General features: G+C 41.2%; 1 protein-coding gene across 2 annotated transcripts in view; it reads right to left on the bottom strand.

The window, feature by feature from the left end:
• The window catches only part of FARP1 (FERM, RhoGEF (ARHGEF) and pleckstrin domain protein 1 (chondrocyte-derived)), a 168844-nt gene that overhangs the window by 29701 nt on the left and 113379 nt on the right, over positions 1-25764 (bottom strand). The window contains exons 8-14 of one of the 2 annotated variants that reach the window (XM_009891776.1): positions 23525-23620; positions 22829-22992; positions 21101-21169; positions 20278-20362; positions 17854-18094; positions 3435-3622; positions 1270-1359 (exon numbers count right to left, since the gene is read on the bottom strand). In XM_009891776.1, coding sequence (XP_009890078.1) covers positions 1270-1359; positions 3435-3622; positions 17854-18094; positions 20278-20362; positions 21101-21169; positions 22829-22992; positions 23525-23620 — 933 coding nt within the window. Of the gene's footprint in view, positions 1-1269; positions 1360-3434; positions 3626-17853; positions 18095-20277; positions 20363-21100; positions 21170-22828; positions 22993-23524; positions 23621-25764 lie in introns of both variants that reach the window. The other variant, XM_009891784.1, reaches the window with a different exon arrangement.

Raw genomic sequence — 25764 nt, 5'->3', positions numbered from 1 at the left:
TTTCCAATGATGCTGACTACTCGTTCGCTCTCAGTGGCCTCCTGGGTCAGACATCTGTGGGGCACAGCTGATGGGCCTGATGATTACCTCAGAGCCAGTGGTATGCCTCTTGGTGGCACCGCAAATTCAAATTTGGCTACCACAAGAATAAAGGCCAGGGTGGGAAAAGGGGTTTAGCTCTGAAGAATGAAAACTTTCTGTTTCTGCAGGCACTGGGTGAAATAGAAGATGAAAACAGCATAGCTGCTGTTGAGACTGCAGCAATGACCACTGTCCCACAGAACCTGGCCTCTTCCCTCGTTGGCCTGGCTTCCCAGAAAGCCAGGGTAAGTAGGCAGTGGAGTGACAGCTATCTTGCTGCTTGCAACAACCATGCTGCTCCAGCCTACATTGGCAAGTCTAAGCTGCCGTCAGATCAGCTGCATCTGCCATGTGGGCTCCTGGAACAGACGAGAAGCTGGGGAGAAGGTAACTCTCCCTGGTTCCCAGCTGGTACCAACAGACTCTTCCTTGCAGCACGTCCTCCTTACCACAACACTCAATGCAGGAGGTGGCAGTGCACCTCACAGAGTTTCACACGCCAGGCGATTAAAGAGCTGGGAGGTCTGGAGCTGGCAGCCCTGCTGAAATACTATGAGAGGTTTTGAATACAGTGTACTTTTACAGACAACTGTTATTTAAGGCCAAACCTTGTGCACATTATTCTTGGAAGTTAAACAAGACTGTTGGTGTGTGTGCAAAGAAAGCACACGTTTGCCTTGGTGATTTTAACAGTCACACTCTGATGAGATGCTACAGATTAATGACTCGTTTAACAGACAGTTTCTCTTACTGAAACATCAGAATCACTCAAATGGTACTCCACAATATTTCATGTTAAATGGAGGACATTTAATCCAGGAGAAAACATTTATATGTCCCCCTAGGGAGCTACTTCAGTTTTAAGAGAAGTCATTGAAAGCCCACAGGCATTTTTAGTAATTACAACCACAAAGTATGAGAGCAAGAAAAAAATAACTGAAGCGTGTCCCAAGTTCCTCAACCTGATGCAGTTTCATAGCGCATGTTTCTAACCACAGTGCAAATCTCTACTTTCTGGGTTTTGTGTTATTTCCTCCCTAGAGCTGTACTCCCGTGCACTGCAGAGAATACCTACAGTACAGAATATAAAAGTACCATGGAACAGCTAAGATGTTAAATGGAGCAGATGAAATACTACTGCTGACTAGAGCTTCACATGTTTCATGAGTAATGCTCAAGTAAACATACCGATGTGATGACTTCAAGGTCCTTCAGGTATGTTCGTTCTGTGGTCGCTACTTCTTTAGCAATGAAGTAAGCTTTCTCAGTTGGGAATCGCTGCAAAATGCAAACACATTAGGTTTTCATCTGATTTTATGGAGCTGCTTTCTGTAGGAAAAAGCTGCAGACAATAATCAGCAAGAGAGTTACAAACTAGTGACCCTTGCTTGTGGTTACTGTGACTCATACTTGAATGTTCCTAAGCCCCGAAGCCCTGGAAATAACCCTTCCTTGCAAACACAAGAGAACAAGCACTTTCTATGGGTTCTTGAGAGACATTTTTCTGCCAAAGTGATTCCTACAGCTCTGGTGTGCTGATGTTCCTTTCAGCTTATTCCACACGCCCAGAGCAGGACATATTCTGAAGCTCATAAAGAAATCCTTTGCAGGCTAGATAACCATTTGAATCAAATTCAACGAATGTCAAATTTGACAAAATGACAAAAATTAATCATAGAATCAGAGAATGGTTTAGGTTGGAAAGGACCTTGAAGATCATCGAGTTCCAACCCTCCTGCCATGGGCAGGGACACCTCCCACTAGACCAGGTCACCCAAGGCCACGTCCAGCCTGGCCTTGAACACCTCCAGGGATGGGGCCTCAACAACCTCTCTGAGGAACCTGTTCCAGAGCCTTACCGCCCTCAAAGTGAAAAACTTCTTCCTAATATTGTAAGTTTCATTGTCGGGGTAAGAATGCACAGTAAAAATACTCTAAAAAAAATAAATCAAATCCGTAAGACATTCCCAGTGCAGCTGGACAACCTAACAGTGGAAGAGGGGAGTAATTTTACAGTAAGCTACAGATTTCAAATTTCAGGAAAAAAAAAACCCAAATCCTCCTGTGTTATCCAAGAGGCAAAAGTGGGTTTGACCTCTTTTCTGAAGAGCCAGAGGATTCAAATTGATCTTGCTCTGTGTTGCTCAGGAAGCAAAAAGGAAGAGCAAAACATCCATAAATCTTTTGCTTCCACACTTCCGCCCTGAAAATTAGTGATGCAGAGGATGTGCTGGAAAGGGCTGCAAGGGGAGATCCTGTGGGCATTTCCTAGTCAGTATACAACCCCATAGGAACCATCATCAGCTGGTACAAGCTACAGCAGTCACTGGCTGCTGTAACTTGGACTGGCACGGAGAATCATCAGTCTATTAACCGATTCTTGGCTTTTCTTCTTTGCAAATTTCTCTCACCTATCTTGCTAACTATGCACAGTGGGAAAAGAGATCTTCCTTACACATCCTCCCACTTTCCAGCAAAGCCATCTGAGTTCCTACCTTTTTCCTTTTCTCAGGAGGAAAACAAGGCAACAGAAGGAAAAGAGCAACCCCCCTCTCACCCTGCAGCACAGGAGGGATGCGCCAGCAGACACCCAGAACACCCTGGCTAAGACAGGATCACTTCTGTCTTCAAAAAGCAGTTTTGGATGCGATGCTGCCTTATGGCTTTGCTGCAATGATGGGGCTGAGCCAAACACTCCCAGCTGAACGCTGCAGGCTGTGGCTCAAAGACAGCATTTCTACTCCCACAACCAAATTCTCCCAGTGGTGCTCCCAGCAGAGACAGACTGGAGAGCTTGGGTTGGACACTCTTGCACAGGCTCAGTGCTGTTCCTTTTCCTTCTGTCACCTGGAAATTCTCCTTCCAGTAATACACTGGAGTTGACTGTTTTGTTACAACAAACTACCAAACTCCACTCCTTAAAAACAAGCTAGATTTACAGGAGATGATGTCAAAACAAGCTCTTAAGGTTGCAACCAACAGGACTGGCCCAGATTTATCTCACATTAACTTTAGGGACACAGAGCTACGTATCTTCTCTCTGCCTGCTTAAGGAGTAGCTGGGGCCCCTAACTCCTGCACCTCTGTACAGGAGGATGAATCCAGGGCACTGAGCCCTCAGCTACAGCAGTTCTGTGGTTCTGGCCTGACCGGCTACAAACTGTGAGTTTGGCCTCAGGAGCACAGGGATGCTTTTGGGCATACAGTGACTGAGGACAGCAGATACCGAGTGACCCAACTCAAGTTATCTGCATGGATCTACGATGAGGAAGCTGCAGGGGGGTCTAGATATTAGTCACTTTGACAAACAACACACGTCGAGAGAGAGCCAAGGCCAACTACCTCTGCCTTACCTTTCTTTTGACCTCTTCTTCATCGTCAGTCCTGATGCATGATGGGTCATTCAGCAAAGGGCTGATCAAGGGAGATGACTGCTTGGCATCAGGGCTCAAGTTTGGAGATAAAGACATATTTGCCACCGATGGTCCTCCTTGGGAATTGATGGAAAGCTCTGAAAGGTGAGGGCTGCCGGTCAGAGAACCTGCTAAAAAAATGGTAAAAGAGAAATCAGTTAGGGCAGGCTCTCTCTAGAAAGTACCAAAAAGAGTTACAACCTTAAGTTGCAGCATGTGAAATTACACTACAAGATGCAGCGATCAAGGTCCTCAAACTAGCCCAAATGGACTTGAAGCCAGAGGAACTGCATCCGCTTGCATTAACCAAGGGACTGGGACGTTCTTTTAGCTGATGAAACTGGCTGAAATTAGTGTCTCTGTAGGCAAGGGATCGAGGCACACATGACTGAGCTGCAATATTTACTGCTAAACATCATATTAATACCAAATTTTTCACCATTGTAATCCACTCTATGAAAGAGAATAAATACAACAAATAAGGGAGTCACCCTAGGAGTGCCATTCTTTCTAGTGAAGTAGAACTTCAAAGACTCAAATCAGTACTTCATAGGGAGCTACAGGACACAAGTTAGAACAAATTTATCTAGTGGAAGTCTAGAGAAAAAGAAACTATGACTTTCTACAGCAGTGTTGCTGCTAAGACCAGTCAGATCTAACAGGAAGGGAGAAAACTACTAGTTCCCCAATTTCTACACACAACACAAGTATGTATATTATACCTTGTAAGTCTTTCCATGCTCCTCTGATTGATTGGGATGGAAATGCTAGCATTACATTTACATAAGAAAAGCAATACTTTTAATGCACAAAGCACGACAACTTTAAATTATCACAGATATAAAGTCCCATTTAATTTTGGATTAAAAATATTAAAGAATTAGACAATTAATTACACTTCCATGGATTCATATACACTACATTAAGTACTACTGAAATGAGCATTTTGTCTTCTGGGAGGCAGCCAGACTACTGATTGCACAAAGGAAAGAGTCTGTGAAAAATGCCCAGTGTTCTCCCAGTTATCCCCTCCTCCAAACCTCTGAAAATCTAAACCTGTTTTAGAAGATGGATCTGTCACATGGAAGAACATTTACAGTCTGTACTGTTTTGGCATCATACATTAAAATCCAACCAAAAAAATATGACAAGCTCTTGATTACCACAGCTAACAGGCTGTCTAGTATTAAATATAAGACACATACATCGCCATATGTAATTAAGCCAGGTACATTTTACTATCATGTGTTTTTGTCCTCCCTAGAGTATGATAGGTAAGTGTTCCTGTTGCTACAACACAGCTGAGATACTCCAGTAAAGAGAGGCACCAATAAATATAATTAGGCCAGTAGTAAAACCTATTTATTTTATGGAAGAACTCAAGATTTATTGCTAGAACATGAATGTTTTCCAGTTCCAAACCAGTTCATGTTTATATGTCATTCCTTTGAAAAGAGAAGGAAAAAAAAAACAATACAGTTATCAGTTTACGTAATCATGACAATTATGTAGCCTGTTATAAATCAAAGTCAAAGCAGTATTTGTCTGAAATAAAGGTCTGTATTATCACAGCTAGCAAGAAAGGATTTACCGACAGTTTCACACTAAATCAATGTTCAGTGAAATTTGAGAAAATGCCACAGCTTGTTACACAAATGTCAATTTTATTGACACTAGCACACAACTGTATACAGTGTTTTCAAAAGAAATGGAATTCATCATTGAGAAATAGTGAAACAGATTAATAGCAAGGTTGTAAGGTTAAAAGTACTTAACTCTACATTACAAAAGACATAAGAAAAGTGGTATCACCTCAAATGTGGAAACAAAAATTCTGGCACTATGCCTGTCATACGACAGCAAATAAATGATTTGCACCTTTGTGAGAAGTTCACAGGCATTATAGTCTAGAAGTTAAATAGCACCTATCTGTGATAGATAGATATAGATATATCGACATATCTACCTACCTATTTATAATCCTAGATCTAACTTCTGATGTACTGGAATTTTTATCAGTACAACTCAAGTACTTCAAACTATAAAATATTAAATGGACAATGAATTAAAAAGACTTCCTAACCTGCACTCGGAAGACAGAACTTGGAAAAAATATTACGGAAAGTATCACAAAAAACGTGCCTGGTGGCTCACAGCATTGAGTATACACCCCATTGATTAAAGACGTGCACACCAATACATCACTGACATTCTTGCTGCAAAAAGTTATTCTGCAGCAAGTTGAAATGCTATATCCTCCTTTTTGGTATCAATGGGGACTTGAGCAGTGACCAACTCCAACCACCACCTACAAGCAAGAGCTCAGTTAGACCCCCATCTGCCAATATGCCGAACAAGTAAACAATAAAGCTAAGTCGAAGAAAGTGGCTCTATTGCAAAAGGGCCTCAAAATGCTGTTACGTTAGCACATCTGGGGCCTAATTACAACCAACACAGCAATACAGATCAACACACTGGACGTTGTTCTGGCAAGGATGGGAAACAAACTTGTTCTGCTGTGAGAAAGTCAGTAAGTCATGAGGAAATGAAGATGGAAGGTCTTCTCTCCCCCATCGCCAATCAATCAGGACGCGTGTCATGCTGATGGGACATGGCAATGCTACAGAGTGACTTGCTCGTTTTCATGGACATGGGGAACAAATAACCTGTGTTAACCGAATGGTCTTTCCTCAGTGTTTCATCTGACCCCTTGCCACAGAAGAATATATTCATACAAGCTCTACTCATCAACTATATACTGCAGAATATAAACAGAAGCAGAAGGGAGAACACCAATCTTATTTACAAGGTACTGGAATTCCTCACATTTTACCCTAAAGGATACATTGATTGACAGGCAATTATTAGCATGTCAGTTGCCAGATATCAAGTGGTACTGCACAGCACATTGGAGGCCTAAAAGGTTTGCGACCAGTAACATGGAATTGCCTTTGCTCATACTTCAGGTGATTTTTATTTAGATTCAGACTTGAACCATCTTTCAAATATAATGGAGCCAGCTATATACACACAAACCAAGAGACAGGTACAGACGGATACTTATCTCAGTATTGCTTAAGCACATAGTAAAACGATATCCTTGGTGGAGCAGGCAGGAATTAAGCATGTGCTCCAATTTTTCTCTGATCTTGGGTTTAAGAAGAGAAACAAACATTGGTTGATGACAGTGGCAAATAAGGAGAACGCACTTTACCACGATATGCCAGATTAGCCCATCAATGCCAAAATACCTGGAGTGGTTCTTAGTTCCACTGAGCTAGTTTGCTCTCCAGACATTGGGGAAAGTTACTGCAGTAGGGAAGGTGACAGAAAAAATAAACCTTGATTGAAAGCTAACTTAAAAACAAACCTACAAAACAACAATGGCATTTTACGTGGCCACAGGACATGAAACTATGGGTTATCGTCCTAGCTTTACATGTGTCTCAAATCACTCCCCATCAACATACATGTTCCATATGCTAAGTCAAATGAAGCCAGTGGCTAAAATCACAGCTATAACTCTGTCCAAAACCACATCACAGTTGCTTGCTGCAATTTGGTGGTGGGAGTGCACGGGAGGGCTGGCAAGCTGTGGGCACGCTAGGCTCTGCACTTGGCTGGCCAGCTGGGATCCATCCCACCAGCAGTATCTGCTTTACTCTAGGCTCCCATCATGCACAAACATTAAACCATAGGGACTGGTGTTGAGGTTGGCACCTACGGAGACTTGAGCAGGCTGAGCTATACTGCTTTAAAACAAGCCCAGTACCAGGGGAAAAAAAAAAAAGTTCAAACCAGTACCTTTCAGATGATGAAGAAAGTCTGTCCCAGAGGTCAATTCAAATCATAGGTGAACCGAACTGCCTGCTGCCTCTTTCTTTGTTGGCTACATAGACAGCATAAGATGACCTGAAATCCCTCCTGAGACTAACCTAACAAGGAAGGGGTCTCCTCTTTGTGAGGAAGATAAATGGGACTCAATGTATCCTGAAGATACTCCTCCTCTATTCCTTTCCTCCTGAAACTGCTGAGTGACATACTCGCGTCATTTAGTGTTCTGCATCTGCTTCAAAAGAAACAGTTCCCATCCCTACACACTGTGTTTTAACAGGAAGGAACAGTACAGCCGTGTTAAGATGCTCCTGGGTACGTTTGTCCTCTGTGGAGTACCAAGAAGTGAAAATTACTCACTGGAAACTGAGAGAAAACATCAACCATTACTGAAGGTGGCTGAAATTCTGACAGAAAACTTCATGTACATCTACAGTGCTCACTCTGCCTGAACTGTTGAGGGCTACATTGTTCTCAAGGTTTATAGGTTTATTATTAGAAGTTAAAATGTGTTAAGAGCCAGAAAAGCACCCTTCTCGATACCTGGAATGTTACAGGGCTTACTTTCTCTTAGGGCTGCTTCACAGACTGCTCTGCAGCCAGGGGAAGCTTGTGATATCCAGACCCCAGTTACTCTGCTTTAAGGGCAGATCAGTGTTTTCTGAACACCAGTCTGATAGATGACACCCAAACTGTTGCCCCTTCGTCCTTTGCATTACTGAGCATACCGCTTATGAAGGCTCTTTAATAAGAAAGCATTTGACAGAGCTGTCACTGCTGTGGCCACACGGTTAGGTCTAGCTTAATTTTCCATAGTCACAGTGGTTGTATACCTCTAACTTCTATCTATAAGTTTTGGTCAGAGAAAGACACATAATACAAAATGACATGGGGGACAGACAGCGTCAGATGAAGTGGCAGCAGTTTTCATACACACTTCACTGATGACTTAAGTACTTTAGATTGGACAAGAGTTTAATAAAAGTGTCCATCCCTTGTTTCCCCAGCTGTGAACCAGGCACAGTCACACTGCTGAGCTAAAAGAGACATGGGATGGAGAGCCTGCTCTGCTCTGCCTCAACCCAAGAACAAACCTGCACTGACTTCCATGAAACTTGACAGACACCAGTTCATCAGGCTGCACTCCTCTTCCTCATTAAACAAAACAAGCTGGAGTGCTGGATACAGTTTGTTAGAAATAAAGATCTTGAAAAGTAGTTATACATCAACCATACATTTATGTACAAACAACCCTGAACGCAGTACCAAAAAATTTGAGGAGGAACGGGAAGAAAAAACAACTCAGGAAGAGATCCTATGTCACACATAACCAGTAACTCTGCCCGGCTTGAAGAGGAACATGAAAGGAGAAAGGTTCACTTTGAGTTCACAGCTTCAAAACGCATGCCCATGGCAGGAGTGGCAGTCAGTGGCAGGGATTTGGGAGAATGGTGCACCTTCTCAATGAACCAATTTCCTCATACTTAGGACAAAGCATCAGCCAGCAAATGGACAGAACAATTAAACCAGTGACAGTTTTACAGCAAAATACCAGTTAGAATGAGTAAAAGCCTTCAGTACAGGTAAAACTAAAAATAATAATAAAAAAAAAATTAATTCCATGCATACACAGTTAAATGGCTTGACATGCTTATAGTCTCACCAAGCTTGCTGTTGGTTTAGTAGCCAGCAACCTCTTTAGTTGGTAAAGGTCCATGCTTTATTGGTGTACTGCAGTATTAGACAGCGGTGAGTGTGAAATCAGACAGTAACTGCTGCTGGCCTACAGCAGGGTATACTCACATCTTAAGAACAAAGAGTGAGCATTACAGCCTGGGAAGAATACAAGGTCAGCGGGCATCACTCCTTTGTCTAGCCTTGATCTTTCCAGACAGAAATAGAGCAACATGTAGAAGGGTTCCCTGCTGTACCCAGGGTTAGGGTTGGTTTGCTTTTGTTTGTCTTTAAACCAACATGAGACAGTGCTACAATGGAATTGAAAACGTTGAGTCCCCCTTGTAAGCTTACGCCACAGATACTGTCCATTTCAACAAGACATCTCCCCAAGACTGCAGTGATCCTGCTTAGGAGCTACGGCAGACGGAGCTGATCATCGCTGGGTGCAGCCTTCATGAGGAAATGAAGGGCAATCCGATTGTGCTCAATGGAGCCCAAATGTCCCCAAAACCAGGCCTTCCCCCCTCCCTCCATTCTTCTGCTCCTCAACACAGTGTGGTTTCTCAACTTGAGACTCACAACCCGGTGGGGGTTTTCTCCACTTCTGAGGTGAGGAGCGCTCTATGAGACAGGATCACTGTAATAAGAGGAATTAGGTACTCCCAATACAAATAGGTATTTCTGCAGTAAAAGGACATTGAGGCAGCGCTCCAAACAATGCAAGGAACAGAAGATACACCATGCTTTGAGGATAGACAGAACATTGAAAAGGCTTTTTCTCCCAGAGAGGTACATGCTGACAAAACAGTGCATACAATGAAACAAAAAATGTTTCTCTTTAAACGGTATTAAACAAATGACAAAAATGAGAATGAAGTCCCCAGCATTTTCAATTTTAAAAATTAATTTTGACTATTAAGATTCATTAAAAAAATCTATGCATGTGCACACACAGAAATCAGGAAAGGGCTGGATAGGTGAAACAATGCCAAGCTTATGAACTTTTGTTAGTGGGTCCAGGTGAGTTTTTTAGCAGGAAAGGGGGAAATAAGGATTCAGCTAATCAAAGATTTTTAAGTGCCTCACGGAAAAGCAACAAGCATGAGCTCTAACATTCACTGAACTAAACAGAGATCTACCTCTGATCTTCCTGTAAACTATCAAAGGCAAAAACCTGTTTTCTTCTCAAAACAGGATTTGCAGCATTTTAAAGAAAGCATCTGATCTAATTTTAACAAGCTTGAGAGCTCTTGAATCAGAAAGCATTCATTTTCCTTCAACCTTCCACGTTCAGTGTCAGCTGTATCATTACTGGCTTTGGAGTTAATTTTTATCAGCAGGGACTGCGGATTTTTATGGTTCTCAGAGGCCAAAAATTTACCAAAAAAACCCCCTACCCCCAATAAAAATTACACCTTAAAACTCTAATCATTCTACAGCAAACTAAATATTTACCATCATGTCATGCAAATTTATGATCCTAAGGTCTTTACCCCCTTTACTGTAATAACACCACCATGATATACACTCTTGTGAAAAACATGCCTGTGAATGCACAGCTCAGCCAGGCACACAGGTTTCCCAGACCTCATAACATTTAAAAGAAAGTGCTCACTGCTTTTAGTAACAAACAACATAAACCAAGCTTATTCTACATACTCTTTATAGACCACAGAATTACAACAGAAGACAAAATACTCTAAAGAGCTGCTACATGCCACCCAAACTAGGCTTTTTATTCAGATGATGCCTTTGATTTTTAAGTAGAAGTTCTGTATTTTAAAGTATCAATGGCACCACACAGCCTAGCCACAGGGAGAAACACAGAAGATGCCTTTGTTCAGGATCCACATGTTGCACAAGAATTATTTCCCTTATAAATAAGCAAATAAGGTATGTGCCCTTGTCTAGCTATATTTCAGCAACTATAGAAATTACTGAAATAGAAGAGGAAAGATTTTGCTACTTTTAATTTCCTAGGATTTAAATTTTCTTCCTTTCCAGAACTTGACAGCATGGGCAAAAGTTTTTCCTAATGTAGCTTGACTGAAACCAGAGTCTTCTGCTACCCACATTTGAGAAAACTTACACATCAGTCTAATCTTTGGGACCTCCTGATGTTAACACTGTGTATCAGCCACCTACAATCAGAAACCCCCAAATCATCATCATCAAGTAGTAGACAGCAACAAGCGGCTGGGTTTCTGACAAAAGGACTGTTCTTCTACCACTTGTGTTTGACAGCAGATAACAAAAGAAAGGTCTAAGTATTAAAAACTGTTCCAGAAGATTCAACTTCCCTCATATATTTAAGGTCTCTCTTATTTGGTATGGAGAAGAGGATTGATCCCCTACATGAAAAGGAAAGAGATATGCTAAAATGTACAGAAGCTGCCTTAAGAAACTACGCTGCTCTGAGAGAGAAGCATTATTGGAAGACTAAAAGGGACTTCGGCTTCCTTCTCTTTATACATGCCTGAACACAGAACCTCTTTCCTTCACACCTTCACACCCACTGTCCTTTCCAGCCAATAACAACCACGCTGCTGAATGAGGTGGATCTCCAGAGACTCACATCCTTGAGCACAAAGTTAAGTGACAACCAAATCCTTCACACAAGTGTGAAAGTCAGGAAAAACTTGCATTGTTAATTTGTTTTTCATCATTAGAAGTTAAATTGCAGCAATTAAAATTTCATTCTAAAGTCACCTCTGACAGCACTCTAATGCCTCATTATGACAAATGAGGCTAGTTAAACAAACATGGTATTTGACACAATTTACAGGTCAGATATCCTTTCTTCTGTTGAAGATACGTTCCAGAAATAGCCACAATCCATGCTAATTGCATATAAATCATACTGATGAGATCTGAATCACTGGTTTTCGATATTCAAAATCAGGTCTGCTTCATCAGCTCAACTGATCAACACAATTCTTGCTCTCTGAGTACCCTAAGAAAGTTTATACTCTCAGGGAAAGATTGGAGAGCATGCCATGCCAAAGGAACTGTAAATAAATAAGGCTAGACACTTTTAGTGTGCATAAGATATTTCCTATTCTTCTCCTTTCCTTTTTCTTCCCAACCCTGAACCCCCCCAGAAGAAATTTCTAGTTGACTATGGTGACTCTGCATGTTTGTGTGTTTATCGTGGGACAGAAGATGGAATTTAAAATATCTCTGCTTCTTAGTGAAGAAAAGGAGGTGCTATAAACAGGTTTTAGATCTGTCTACCCCATTTTCCATTTGACTTTCTCCAGTCACAACCAAGTAATTGCATATACAGACAGAGAGACCAGAGAGGAACTTCTGGCATGAATGGTACTGCTTCAGAATGAATACAGCTGCTTCAACTAATAAAAGCTGCTCCACAAACATCTGTGCAAACAGAAAGCAGCCCCACAAATATTCAAGGGGGAAAAAACAGGTCCTAAAGCAGTCTGGTCTAATAATACTAGGCCCATTTAGTGAAATAGTTCACAAACCATTGTTTTTTCACCCTTTGCAGGCTTCTAATGATTACGTTCAGCATTGCCAATGCTGCTCTGTCAAGAAAACTCTGTCTAATTTTGCATGCCCTTTAACCTTGAGGCACAATGGTGGATTGGTTTAATTTTTCAAATTATTAACACGTAACTCTTTCATTATGCTCATCTGTCTACTTTGTAACTGACGTCAGTTCCATATAGCTCACGTAATGAACATGCAAATACAACAAACCTAAAAGCTTTCAGTTACACGTTGACATTTTTCAGCTACGGATATTTCTCTTCCAGTTTTTCTTTGATATAATTTGTATTTATCCTGCACTACAATGGTTAATGGGATGGTGCACGTTAGGCAGGCCTATGAGCTATGGGTGATTTGAGACAATGGCAGCAGTAGGCGCAAATCGTCTTCAGAGAACACCCCTTTCGGTCATGCCCAAGGGATATGTTTGCTAGGGGATATGGACTTAAACCGAAAACAGTGCAGTCCAGGCCATTCAGATATCAATTACACAAAACTCCATACCTGCAATATCCTACGTAGTTCCTGGGTCCTACATCAACTTGCAACTATCCACGTTTCCCTTCATCAAGCCAAATTCATTCCCAAATTTTATATCCCAGGTCACGGAAGAAAACTAGATTCTAGGAAAGGCTGATATGAAAAAACATCTCCAGGAAAAGATCCCAAGAGGACACAGTAAGTTTGAGTTGCTGCTGAGCTGGAGAAAACTTAAAATTGTGTGAAATGACTTCTCATTCACTGTAGCAAATGACCGAACGTGGTCAAGTACTTGCAATAGCAAAAAATGAATCATAAAAGTGCCTTTTATCCACAGACTAACTACATCTGCACATTATTTTAAGACAAACCCCTAGTTGCTTTTGCAACTAGCCTCCATATTCATTCAACTATGTGGCCAGAGTTGGGTCAGCACAGTGACAGGCTGTCCGGACAGCCCAATAAGAGGCTTCCTGCACATCCTCTGGAAGGATAGGAGGTAGGTGGCTCAGGACTACTCAGTTGGAGTAGACGTAGCTGCTCGGTCTTGCTGGGATTCAGCTCCCTCATTTGTAGCAAGGATATCTGGGTGCTTCAAGAGAATGGGATTTAAAAGTTAATTCTTGTGAATAAAAAATTTAGAACAGTGAATCAAAAGTACCATCACCCACCCTTCAAAATCTACTGGAATTGGTGGGAGAATCAAATCTTTTACTTTGTCTACAGCTACCTCTCTTAGACTTCAGACATGGATATGTTTAGACCACTGCCATTGACCAGGGTATGCAGATTAACCAATGCTTGCAACCACTAACTTGAACTGACAGGCTTCTCTTCCCCTCTGTGCTTTGTGAACTAGACCAACAAGAATTCCCGCGTCGTGTCTCATCTGACCTGCAGCCTTGCCCAAAGGTTTCAGCTCTTTCCTGCAAGGCCTTTCTGTATTTGTCCCACAGAAACAAACTCCCAGATGAATTCTGAGAGACCTGATCCTATGTGAACACATCCATTTAAAACTGCTCTCTCACTTACCATTCTTGGCAAGTGCCCAGATATGAACCACATGTCTGGTGGAGGAATTTGGCCCACAGACTGTTTTTAATTAAATGCTTGTCTACTGATATTAAACTGAACTTCAGTGGCATAAGAATGCTGCAAAAACTGATTCATCCTAAATGAAATTATTTCCTATGTAATTTACAAACTTTATTTCTTCAAACTGGAAGAATTCCACGTGTTAAAATGACAACCCCTAAAACATATAAAGTTGAAAAATGCCAGATTATAAAAAACAGCCACAGAGAAATCCTCATATTTCAGTTTTGAGAATGATATTCAAAAGGAAGAAAAAAAGCTGTTGAGATACTTTATTAGCAACTAAGCTAACTACAGCTACCAGCAGGTCTGTTCTTGTAAAATTATAAACCCATTATCTTTGTAGGCATATGAGAGAAGAAATCAGGCCTGAAAACAGTATTTGAAAGGATGCAAAATAGTAAACACCACCTTTAAAGTTTTATATTCACTTAAATCCAAGCAATATGAAACCTATCCACTTTTCATAAGTGGGAGAATCGACTGCAAATCCTTTTGTTGTAAATCCATTACTTGAACTCTAATTTTACTGGCTAATAAAGCAATTAATTCATCTGTCCAGATCACTATTACTTTACTGTATAATGTAACTACTGGTACTTTTGCTGCACATGCAGCAAAAAAAAAAAAAAAAAAAAAAATCAAGAGGAGAATCATGCACCCACTCCCCATGCTCACGCTATCTGCTAACGCAGGCTTCAACTAGCTATATTTCATCTTAAATATTGAGAAGTTCAAGGCAATTATTTTACAGCTATTCTAAATCCAAAACACAAACCACCATCTCTTAGAATAATATACAAGCACGTTTTACCCTAATTATCAATCCTGCTGTTTCTAGATTCATGCTTTAAACTACAGGAACAAACAAGAGCATTCCCTGCCACCAAAATACCACTGTCTAATGAAATGCTCTAAACCATCCCTGTTAAAAAATGAGGTATCTAATCTTTAAGAAAACCAACACACTAAAAGGGATGAGCAGGTTAAAACTTATGTTTACACAACGATATATTTTACTGCAAAAAAGTATATAACAAGACATGCCTAACTACTGTAGGTATCTTTTTAAATATTCTTCACTCAGATTAAACTCTGTTAAAATGTGCATAGACCAAGGCATTAGAAAAATTAAAGACTTCTTACTTTATTATTTTTGTAAAAACAAGAAAATTTTATATTGTCTAGATTTACAAAGTCCTGTAACCTGTTAATCAGTACTTATGTGGGCGGATTCATCATTGCTGCATGCACGTACTGCATGACGCAGATCACTGTAAGTGACCTCCAGTTAAGTCAATGCTGTTGTTCATCACTTAAAATTCACAAATTTAGTTGCCTTCCCCCACAAGAAAAATACATAAAAGTTAAAATTAAGGCCAGTGTTAAAGAGCACATCTTGTCTCCCAGCTCTAATAACTGCAGGACACCTTCCGTACAGGAGCTCTTTCATCTGGATTTTCTTAATTAACTTGGAGAAACTAGAATCAGATTTTATTAGTATACAGCCTTAATTCTTGATACTTTTAGCCTGTGAAAAGGAAGTTTACCAAGATTTAGTCTTTCTGTCCTTCTGCACATGTGCCAAAATCTCTCTACTCTATGTACAGTACAGAAGACAGTCAGCCTGGACCACAGCTAGTCCCATCATTCTCTGTGTCAGAGCATGAAAAATCTATGAGGTGGCACTCTTAAAAAAAAGTAGCTTATGAGAGAATAATTGGATCCTGTACAGATAAAGATTTTTCATGATCAAAGCAAAAAATAAAATCAAACAGCTGCCATCTCCAAACCCCCCACTAAAAATCACCCACAACAGAACTTTGATGTCTCTGTGAATAATTCCACTGAAAGAATAAGGGGGAAAAATCCCTTCCAATTAATCTTTATACCACACTAATAAAGGACAGAAAGGATTGCCTTGCAAGTAATACGCATACCACTCTTCATTAGAGCTGTTTCAATCTCAGGTTTTTTCACTTGAATTACATCTTTTATCTTGTTCTTTTTCTTGCCCAAGGAAGAGTTTGGAGTTTCAAAATCTCCATCACCAAATCAGCCTCTTGAATGCACTGAGGAAAAAGCCAATGCTGTCATTGTTCCTGTATATATATACTGAATTTGTATCCTCAGTTCATCAGTTAAGATTATAAAATGGGTTATGCAGATGAGTAGACCAAACGCATTCGTGCTATGAAAAGATTTTCCAGCATATTTCAGGATTTCAACAAGTCTTGGTCTTGAATATCAAGCTGCCTGTATTTGACCGTAAGTTTAATTTTTTAAACCTAACTCTGTTGAGGCACTCATAAGTTGCTCTCCTTACATGGGAGAGAACAAAAATTGTAATAGACATACAAAAGAGCACAAAGTACCTACTTCATTTCATTTTTGTTTGTTTTGTCAAAATAACTAGTCAAGTGTCAAAGAAGCTACAATATATACCTAAAATATGACTTCATACAAAGAATAGGTGAGTGTACAAAGTCTTACAAAGGTACCTAAATCAGTAATAATTTTCCTCTTCTCCTGCCTTTCAGAGGAGACGCATTACTGTTAAGCTTCACTGAGACTTATTATTGTATTTTGAGTATCTCTTCCCTCTGGCTGGTCAGTACAATAATAACATTTGAAATCGCTCATGCGCTGAAATTATTAACAGCCACTCTTCATGAGCCCCAGAAGATGCAATCACTCCAATGAGCAATCACAGTATCCACTGGTCTCCTATACCCTGCTCCCTAACAGCTGAAGACCTGCACACCGTCTTCATCACTGAGGCCAACAGACACATCTTCCTCTACCTCCTCATCAAGCTGAAGGCTTCCAAAGGAGTACTTATTTCTAGGCATGGGAGAGGAACTCAGCACAATGGGATTTCCAAACACCAGGGGGTGAGTGAAGGGGTTAATGATTTCCGAGTCAGAATCGCTAGATTCTGTCCCACTGCTGGTGGAGCCCTCTATCATCTGGATTGCAGCCATGTGATCCATCACGCCACTGGCATGCAGCGATTGCATGACTGGGCTCTGCTTTGACTGTGCCCCAGCTGGCATACCATTGGCCATCATTTTGCCGTCTGGAGAAGACATCTTAGCCACCCCGTCTCCTTTACAGTATCTCTCTGATCTATACTCCTGCCCAGGGGTTGAGGATATCTGGCTTAAGATAAATGGATCTGTAACTGATTTATTGCACAGATTTGGGATTTTCTGTGCACGAGGCCGTTGAGAACCCGGAGAATATCTGCCATACCCATGGCAGCTACTGGCGTGGCTATCCTCCTCCCCAGTTCTCACCCTGCAGTCATGCCCATTTTCTGAGACATAACCCTGAGAGCCAGTTCTACTCAGGCTCATGTTAGGGCTTGACCCTTTGCTACTGGGAGGCAACGGAGTGGCCAGCGGACTACGGCTCCCTGGCCCTCTAAACATTTCGTCAACCAGTGAGCTGTGCCTTGGCATCCTGGGGCTTCCCCCACTGTAGAAGGAGAGATTAGCTGGGTTATCATCAAGGTACTCTTCAGAGAGATACTGGGAAGACTTTATAGAGGCTGAGGAATCCCTGTATCTAGCTCTATTGCGATTTTCATCTCTATAGTGAATATAGGCACCACTGGTCAAATCACCCTCATAATTGTCATTTGTTTGGGAATATGACCGGGTTATTTGTCCTCTGAGGAGATCATACTCGCTATCTACATCACTGCAGTCAATGAAAGGAATGGAGGTGCTGCTGCCATGAGCAGCCCTGGAAGCTGGACCTGTGCTTGGTTGCTGTGACTGAGGTCTGTTCTGCTGCATCCTGTCCTTAGCAGCCTCCTCTTCTTCCTCCACTGTTGATACCACTGCTCCATCCACCTTTTTGCCTTCCTTTGGGCTCTTCTTCAAGGAAGGGCTCTTGTGCTGTCCAGTGTCTTCTGTTGAAGCCTTTAATTCCTTCCCTTGCCGGGAGCTCTGCACTGCTGCAGCATCGTTGTCGTCTCCACAGGCATAGCTAGAGCTCTGGAAAGATAAAGGAGGGAAGGCAGGGGGGAGACACAGGGGTAGGGAGGGTGGGAGGGAAGAGGTTTGGGAGGGAAGGGAGCCAGAGGAAAAAGGCTATGTGTAATTACGCACTAGAATTTTGCACTGCATCTTGCAGCAATATAGGAGTCTCTTGAAAGCGGAAGAGGTAAGTAAACTAAGCTTCAAAATGAATTAGAAGAAAAAAAAAAAAAGAGGTCTCTAATCTTAAGAACAGAAAAATATACAAATGAAGCAAGGGAAGAGAAGGCAGACAGAATTTGGTAATATGTAAAAAGGGGTATCTGAGGTGTTTCAATGCCCTAAGGCATCCATCAACACTAAGAACATTAACCTGTTCGCACTATTCTGAGAAGCTGGAGGGACAAAAAAGATAAACACATAAGACAAATTTTGCACAGCCTACTTACACTAAAAAAGCCATGTGTGGGCTTTTGAAGACCCCACATTCAGTCCTTGGAGCATACCTGCCACTAATTCCTGAGCTGGCTTTTCTGCACACAGAAATATGTCACGTCTGCCCAGTAGCCATGCTCCATCTACCTGAGCTTGTCTTAGCAATATTAAAATGCTAAAAGATTTTTGAAATGGGCCGCATTTATAGCAGAATTTTCTGAAGTTCTTAGACTTGCAGGAATGAGAGAGCCTGTGAACATCAAAAGGAAGCAATGCAAGGAAGGTGAAGGTGCATGCAGCATTCTTAAATACCTTAACCTAGTAGCTTGCTCCTACCATTTAAGCTCTACCTAATGTAAGGTTAGGTGGTTAAAGGTTTGCCTCCACAAACACAGAGGGGCACAGAGAAACACCGGCAGGTGGAGCAACCCCAATAACCTAATCAGGGAATTGGAGCTGCCTGACCTGGCTCCTCTGGGTACTGTCCCATAGAGCCATCAGCCCACGGTCTGGGTGTGCCTGGGATGCCAACAACTGGAGAGACCAGAGCACGTGTATATTGATTGGGTGGGTAGGTCAATGTGCAGTTGCTAGCAAACATTAAATTGGACTAGTTGGCGAGTAGGATAAGAGAGTTGGGAGCCAAGTACTGGAGTAGCCATAAGTTAGGCCAGACACTGGAGATACAATGGTGCCTGGGGGTCAATTACTGGTAATGTCGTAAGTCTGGACGAGCTATTGGAGAGACACCTTTGATGAGCACGTGTCTGTGCACGAGGTAACTAGGAACCAGGGTACCCAGCTGTCAGTTACTGCGTAGACTGGGTGTCTAAGATGAAGTACTGGAGGAATCCATAGAGAGAGAGTGTGTGTGTGTGTAGGTCTTGAGTGCCAAAAACTGGAGTGGGGCTGTGAGCCTCGGGGGCTTGTATGTCCAGGTACCAGCCACCGAGAGACCTGAGGGACCAGGGGCTTGCTGCTGGATAGACTGAGTGTCTAAGACCAGTTGCTGGAGGGATCCATATCGTATATATGTATACATATTTTCCACTAATGAACTTTCATCCTGATCAGCCAAAGAGTGGAACAGTGCGAGGCTGCTGGCACTGTTTGTGCTTGTGGGAGTGCTCTTTTCTGTTTGTGTTAGCTGTGTTGCTGCCTGTGTATCTATATTGTATAAGTGCATTTATGTGAATACATGCTCAGCCTTACTACTAGCCGGGTCTGGGAACATGCAGCTGCTGCAACCTTGCCACTATTGGGCTATTGGATTTGCAGATTCCTAACTCATAACAGCTATTAACATAAGACAAATAAATTAGGTATCTACCAGAGATAATAGCTTAAAAGTCCAGAGCTGTAATTTTTCTGAGGAAATAATTCTTCTCCTCCCTGGTTAATACAACAAAACACTTTGTCATGGCCAAACAAGATCCCCCAGTGAAGAAAAAAGAACTAAATTTTTCCCAGATGTAATAACCATCTACAACCTAAGACCTCAGCAGTAACACTGTGGATTGCAATTTTTCAGATGGTCGTTAGTACAGCTCAGACAAGCTTACTATTTATATTTGTCTGGAAAAAACTCTGTTCCACAGTGGAAACGAACCTGTTCCACGTGCAGAACCTAAAACTTATGACACCCAGGGCTCCCAGTTAAATGGAAAGTGAGCAGAAAACTATGCTCCCAGAGTATTAAAACAGCAATCAGTGGAAGGTAATGTAACCAGAAACGTTTAAAAGCCATGATCCAGGGTTTTATCAACATCACTGACTTGTTTTGGCACCTCTGTATGCTGTTCTGAAGGCTGTGCAGTCACATTCCTGATGGAATGAATCTTGCTGTGCTTCCTGGAGATAAAAGAAAAATTACAGTAAGAAAACATTTCCGTTTTTCCTACAAATAGGAATCAAGAGACATGCCTCCTTTAAAACAAAACCTTTGAATAGCAGCTTTCATAAGTTTGCTCCAAAACATATTAACATTCCTCCTTTCTGTAAAATTTAAATGCATTATGTGTTGCAAACATACCATTGTAAGAAAAGGGAGAAGCACTAAGGCAAAAATGGTCTATCACCAGAACACGAGTCATAAGCAATGAACTGTTGTCATGATCTTTATGGCATTTCGGCCATTACTTTCAGCTCCCCACAAGCAAGATGAGTTCAGACAGAACTAGCTCTAGCAAGTTGGAAGCCTTCCCTGGAGACCTCTCCCTCGAGGTTGGCGATACCTATTCCTGTTACTTTCGGTTTTATTCTGAGGTGAATACGTCTGTTCACATACATTCACCACATACCACTGAAAAGGGTGCAAATCAACATGGGAGGAAGTTACACATGACGGTAGGACACTCGCTCATGAAAAAACGATTGAAGCCTACTGACTTTAAGTAAACTATAGGTGATGTCACCTTCTGCCAAAACATTCAGGAACAAGGGAACATTATATAAGTGATAAACTGTCAAACCCGCAAAGAAGGAATTTTTCACTTGGACTGGTGCAAAGATCTTGGAATATAACTAGCTGGAAATCACAACTTTTCTTTGATTAAAACATATTGGAATAGTTCATTTATTTCCTCTCACCTTTCAAACTGCACTTTTTTGTGCCCTCCTTCTTTAACGTAGTCAAGAACTTGCTTCTGAGTCCGACCGCTGGAAGAAAACCAGTTAAAATATCAATCTAAGATACCAAATTTGCCACATTCGATACAATATACCATAAGCATGTACGCAGCCTGCATATGAAGTCACAGCAACCAGAAAAGTAACCGTCGCTATCAGCAGAAACTCATGTAAGATCATAAGTGGACCTGGTCAGATAAATACAGATTTTTATCATTTTGCCTGTTACTTACTTCTTTTTTTGCTATGGAGCTACTTTTTGATGTAATTTCAGAAATGCTTAAATTCAGTTGTGTGCCCTTTATAGGGTACTACATTACTGGGAAGTCACCACAATAGAAAGTTAAGCAAGGGTTAAGTTTTCCTCTCATGAACAAAGAACATTCCTGAATCCTTTTAAGAGCCAAATACCAGCCTTACCTGGTATCAGTAAATCCTGGAACCATGAGGAAAACCACTGAAATGCATTTCTTGACTCAGTTGCTAATATGAAACACATCAACTGAATATACATACATTTTCTGCAGAGTATTAAGCTGGAAATCACTCTCTCCCCTTCTGCTACAGGCCATGAAAAAGTAGTGAGAAAGCCCAGCACTTCCTATTGTGCAAAGATATAAACTCCAAAGGGAATGAACAGCAGTAAAGGGAACCCGCACCTCAAGAATGTTCAGTAGGGATCCAAATCTTACCCATTCATTACAGGCTTTTAAACTAACTGAATTATCACAAGGCCTGGAAAACACTGTTGAATGTACGCAGCACAGCTCACAGCGAGTGGAGGACGTAGCCAAAACCTGCACTCTAAACCAGGAGGCAAGTTGAATGCACCTACAGTCTTCTATTTACTCAGGCAGAAACTTAACAATTATAGCTTGTTTACCCTAACACAGGTCCTTCCATCTTAATTCATTTATTTTGCAGGGAGGAATCAAAGTGGAAGACAGAACAGCCATATCTACTATGTTCTTGTGCAAGGCAATTAGAGCGTACAGTTTATCTCAGCAAAGAGGGTTTCTGGCTGTTCAGCTTGTATCAGCTTTGCAAACAAAATAAACTCTATGAATAAAAGGATTTCCCTCCCCCTGGCATACACAATACGACATCTACAACGAGGCTTCTGCTAGTGTAAGAAAAAAAGCCAATAACCCGACTATTAAAAAACCTTTCTACAGCTCTAAAAATATCATAGGTTGACTTGGTCTTAGCATAGGTGGTCATCTCACATAAACCCTTTGCAAGCACAAAGGTCTCAGAGTAAAGACAAGCCATTGCTTTTAACTGCATAGAGATGGGTTTACCACAGGGACACGCAACAAAAATACAAATCTCTACTCCGACACACAGGAAAGATCCCATCCTAGAAGCAGAGGATCCAAAGACTGCCGAAAAGTTGCTAGCTATGGTGGACATGGACACAGGTGGATTTTCCTATGTGAAACCAGCTGGAACCTACATACTTTATATCTTACCTCCAAAAAGCTACTTTGCAACCGCTACTAGAAAACGAATGCAGGCTTTTTCCCCACAGTGTTCTTTGCAGTGTTCTGGCTGAGAAGAAAATATAAAGGAGCAAACTACGATGTAAAAAGGGGGAACTGAAAATAATATATTTAACCCTAGACCGTTATGGATGTGATTTTGAAATGGGGAGGCAATAAATGTGTAAAGAAGAATGGCAGGTCTTACCTGAACCTAAATGATGAACCTCTAGAAAAAAGAACGGGTTTAGGCTTTGGTTTAGGTTCCTCAAAAAGCCTGAAAAAGGCATGATGCTCCACACAGATCTTCCAGAAAGACTTGCAAAAATCTCGACTGGCCATAAGGAATTCCAGGGTGTCCTGGAATGAACTCTGAAAATTGAGAGAGCATTTGCAATGTAAGCAAGAAAGCAACACACGTTACAGAGACACATTGACAAAGCAGGTGCTATGCTACAAAAAAACACCCTTTTTCCCAGCTCTTTGGCTTTCAGGCTTAACAGGCCCTATCCTTCCCACTTTGAGACATCACTAATCTGCCTGGCAGTATCAGAGCTATTCCTCAAACTTCCTTTCATTGACATCTATGACAGAGATAAAGCAGTGGTCTTAACTTCAATGAGACAAGATGGTTTACATGCTCTAACTTAAGAATTGACGATGATCAATGATGTGACCAGAGTGACAGCCAGAAGATGACTCTGTGACATTCAGTTTACATCTCCTTTGCTGGGACGGCTCACCTGAGATGCCAGGTTGATGTGTGCAGTACCAACAGTGAACATAAGCAATAATTATTTTTAAAAAAATCTTCCTGAGGTGATAAAAACATGTATTTGATCTGTGAGTAGAAATTTACCAAATTAACTTTTGCCAACTTCATCAATTCCTGACAAGGACTTACATTCACATCAGGCCGTAGTTTGATAAGAAAACGTTTCCTCTTAAAGCTCAGCTTTCGAACCTTAGCCCAGTTGAAGGCATTGATCTTGGTGTGACCCTACAGAGAACAAAGACAGCAGAGTTTAAGCGTTCCAGATCTGAACGGAGAAATCTAAACCACTAAAGAAAGCTTGTCATAAATTAATCATCTATTCACTTCACTTGAAATTATGCTATTTCTTATCACTCATCCTCTAATAACGCAAAGCATAAGCATCTGGTGCTGTGACTCAAGGCAAGTACTTACAGTTAAACTCTTGCATATTTATAGGACTAGGTATACTGTGTTGACGTGAAAGTATCTGACCCAGTATCACTGCACAAAACAGGCTGGCCCAGCTTTTGCCCAGATGATGTTATCTTGTTCCACTATGCAGACGCTGATTTTCAGTGGACTAAGTCACCTCCCAGAGCTACCTCCTTCTCTTTCTACCAGCTACACGGAATGCAGGGAATCCAGACACCTAACATGGTCACCTCACTTTGATGGGGTAGATTTCTTTCCCCTGTCTGTCTACAGGGCAAAATAAACACTCCTTTAAATATCACCGAACTGGGAGGGAAAAAAAACAGCAAGTTTTGTATTGGAAGTGCAAAATATTGTATTTTGACCTTGCATATGGAGCAACAGAAGTAAAAGGAACCTAAATAAATTACTTGTCTCTGAAGAGTCACAAAATGCTTTTCCCCAGAAACAGCAACCAAAAGACAGAAGCAAACAGGAAGCCTGAGAGAAATTTTCTTCAAAATACTATAATTCCCAGCCACTGCATCATTAGCCCCTACTCCCCAGAAGTCTCTTTCTTAATCTATGTTAGAAGGTATTGGAAGTATTATTTTAAAATATTCATTACAGTAGTTTGTACAGTAAAGACTTCAATACAAACATGCCTACAGCACAGAAGTTTCAGAGAGCTACTACAGGATGGCTAAATGCAGAAACCCACGCTGATTTGGGCGCCATCACCAGATGAACGTAGGAGTAATGACAGTGTGATGATCCCTGCTAAGTCAACCTGCTGTCTAAGAATCACATAATTAATCTCCCTCAGAATATTCAGCAGCACTGACAGTGATTTCTAAATAAATGGCAGGCTTTAAAATAAGACTGAGTGCTGCTCATGCCATTTGTGAGTGAACCGTTATTTTCCTTGAGGTCATTCTAATGAGGTCTTCTTATGTCAATTTCTCTCAGTTATACCTATAACAAAAAGATGAACTTAAGGCTCTTGCCCTATGAATTGCTTGAAGGAAGCCCTAAGCCTATTGCCAGAGGCCAATTACTGGGCAGGCTCCAGGAGGTCAGAGCCTGGGTTCCTTTCCAGCATTCAGTCCTGGAGCTTGATCCAGCAGAATTTCCAAGTTTTTCTGAAAATTCCCAAAATTATTGTTTTGAAAGTCCAAAACACATTAGGAGAAGAAGAGATGACTGAGTGCTAGAGCTTTACAAATCAGGCCTTGGGCCTTCAACCAGCAGCTACATCTTTACAGAAGGATCCCAGCTGCCTGCTGGGACTCAGTGAGGTCCATGCTGTTTTGTGTGACAGGTTTCTGTCACACAAACTTACACATACTTTCAGCTGTAAGACAGTCTTAATTTATCAGGCTTTGCAATTCATTAGTTCAGGTGATGAAAATACCGTGGGGGAGCAGGGGAAGGGCCTGAACATACAATTATTTGAGTTATGTGCATTTCTAACAACATCCTGGTGTTCTTGTGCTTCAAGCTATGCTTCAGTTTGGGAGTTTTACTAGCAACCCATTTAGTTGAGCAGGGTTTCTTTTGATTTTTTTTTTTTTTTAATTTAGATTTCAGAGCATTTGGGTCACATATTTCTGGGTTTGTTTGTTGCTGTTGTTTTTCTTTATAAAAGGACTCAACATACTTTATAAACTTGAAAACACTAGTATTTTAACAGAAGTTAAAATGAATAGTCTTTGACAATTGTAAAAACAGATGTTTTCAAGAACAGTTTACTTACTGTTTTTAATATACAGTGAGTTAAGTAGCACTTTGGATGCTAGTAGGCATAAGTACATCTGAAGTGAAAACAGTTTACACCAGCTGACTATCTGTACCTTCACAACCATAAAAGACCAATTTGTTATTTACCTAAGTGGAACTGCAGAACAAGAATTTGATAAATTTACTGATGATGCTTCATGAACGTTTGCTAGGCTGACTAGGGTAGGAGAGGAGAG

The sequence above is a fragment of the Charadrius vociferus genome, unplaced genomic scaffold (genome assembly GCF_000708025.1).
Source record: "Charadrius vociferus isolate BGI_N301 unplaced genomic scaffold, ASM70802v2 scaffold110, whole genome shotgun sequence".
Classification (NCBI taxonomy): Eukaryota; Metazoa; Chordata; class Aves; order Charadriiformes; family Charadriidae; genus Charadrius; species Charadrius vociferus.
Note: the sequence above shows the minus strand (reverse complement) of the source record. Positions and strands in the feature narration are given on the sequence as shown.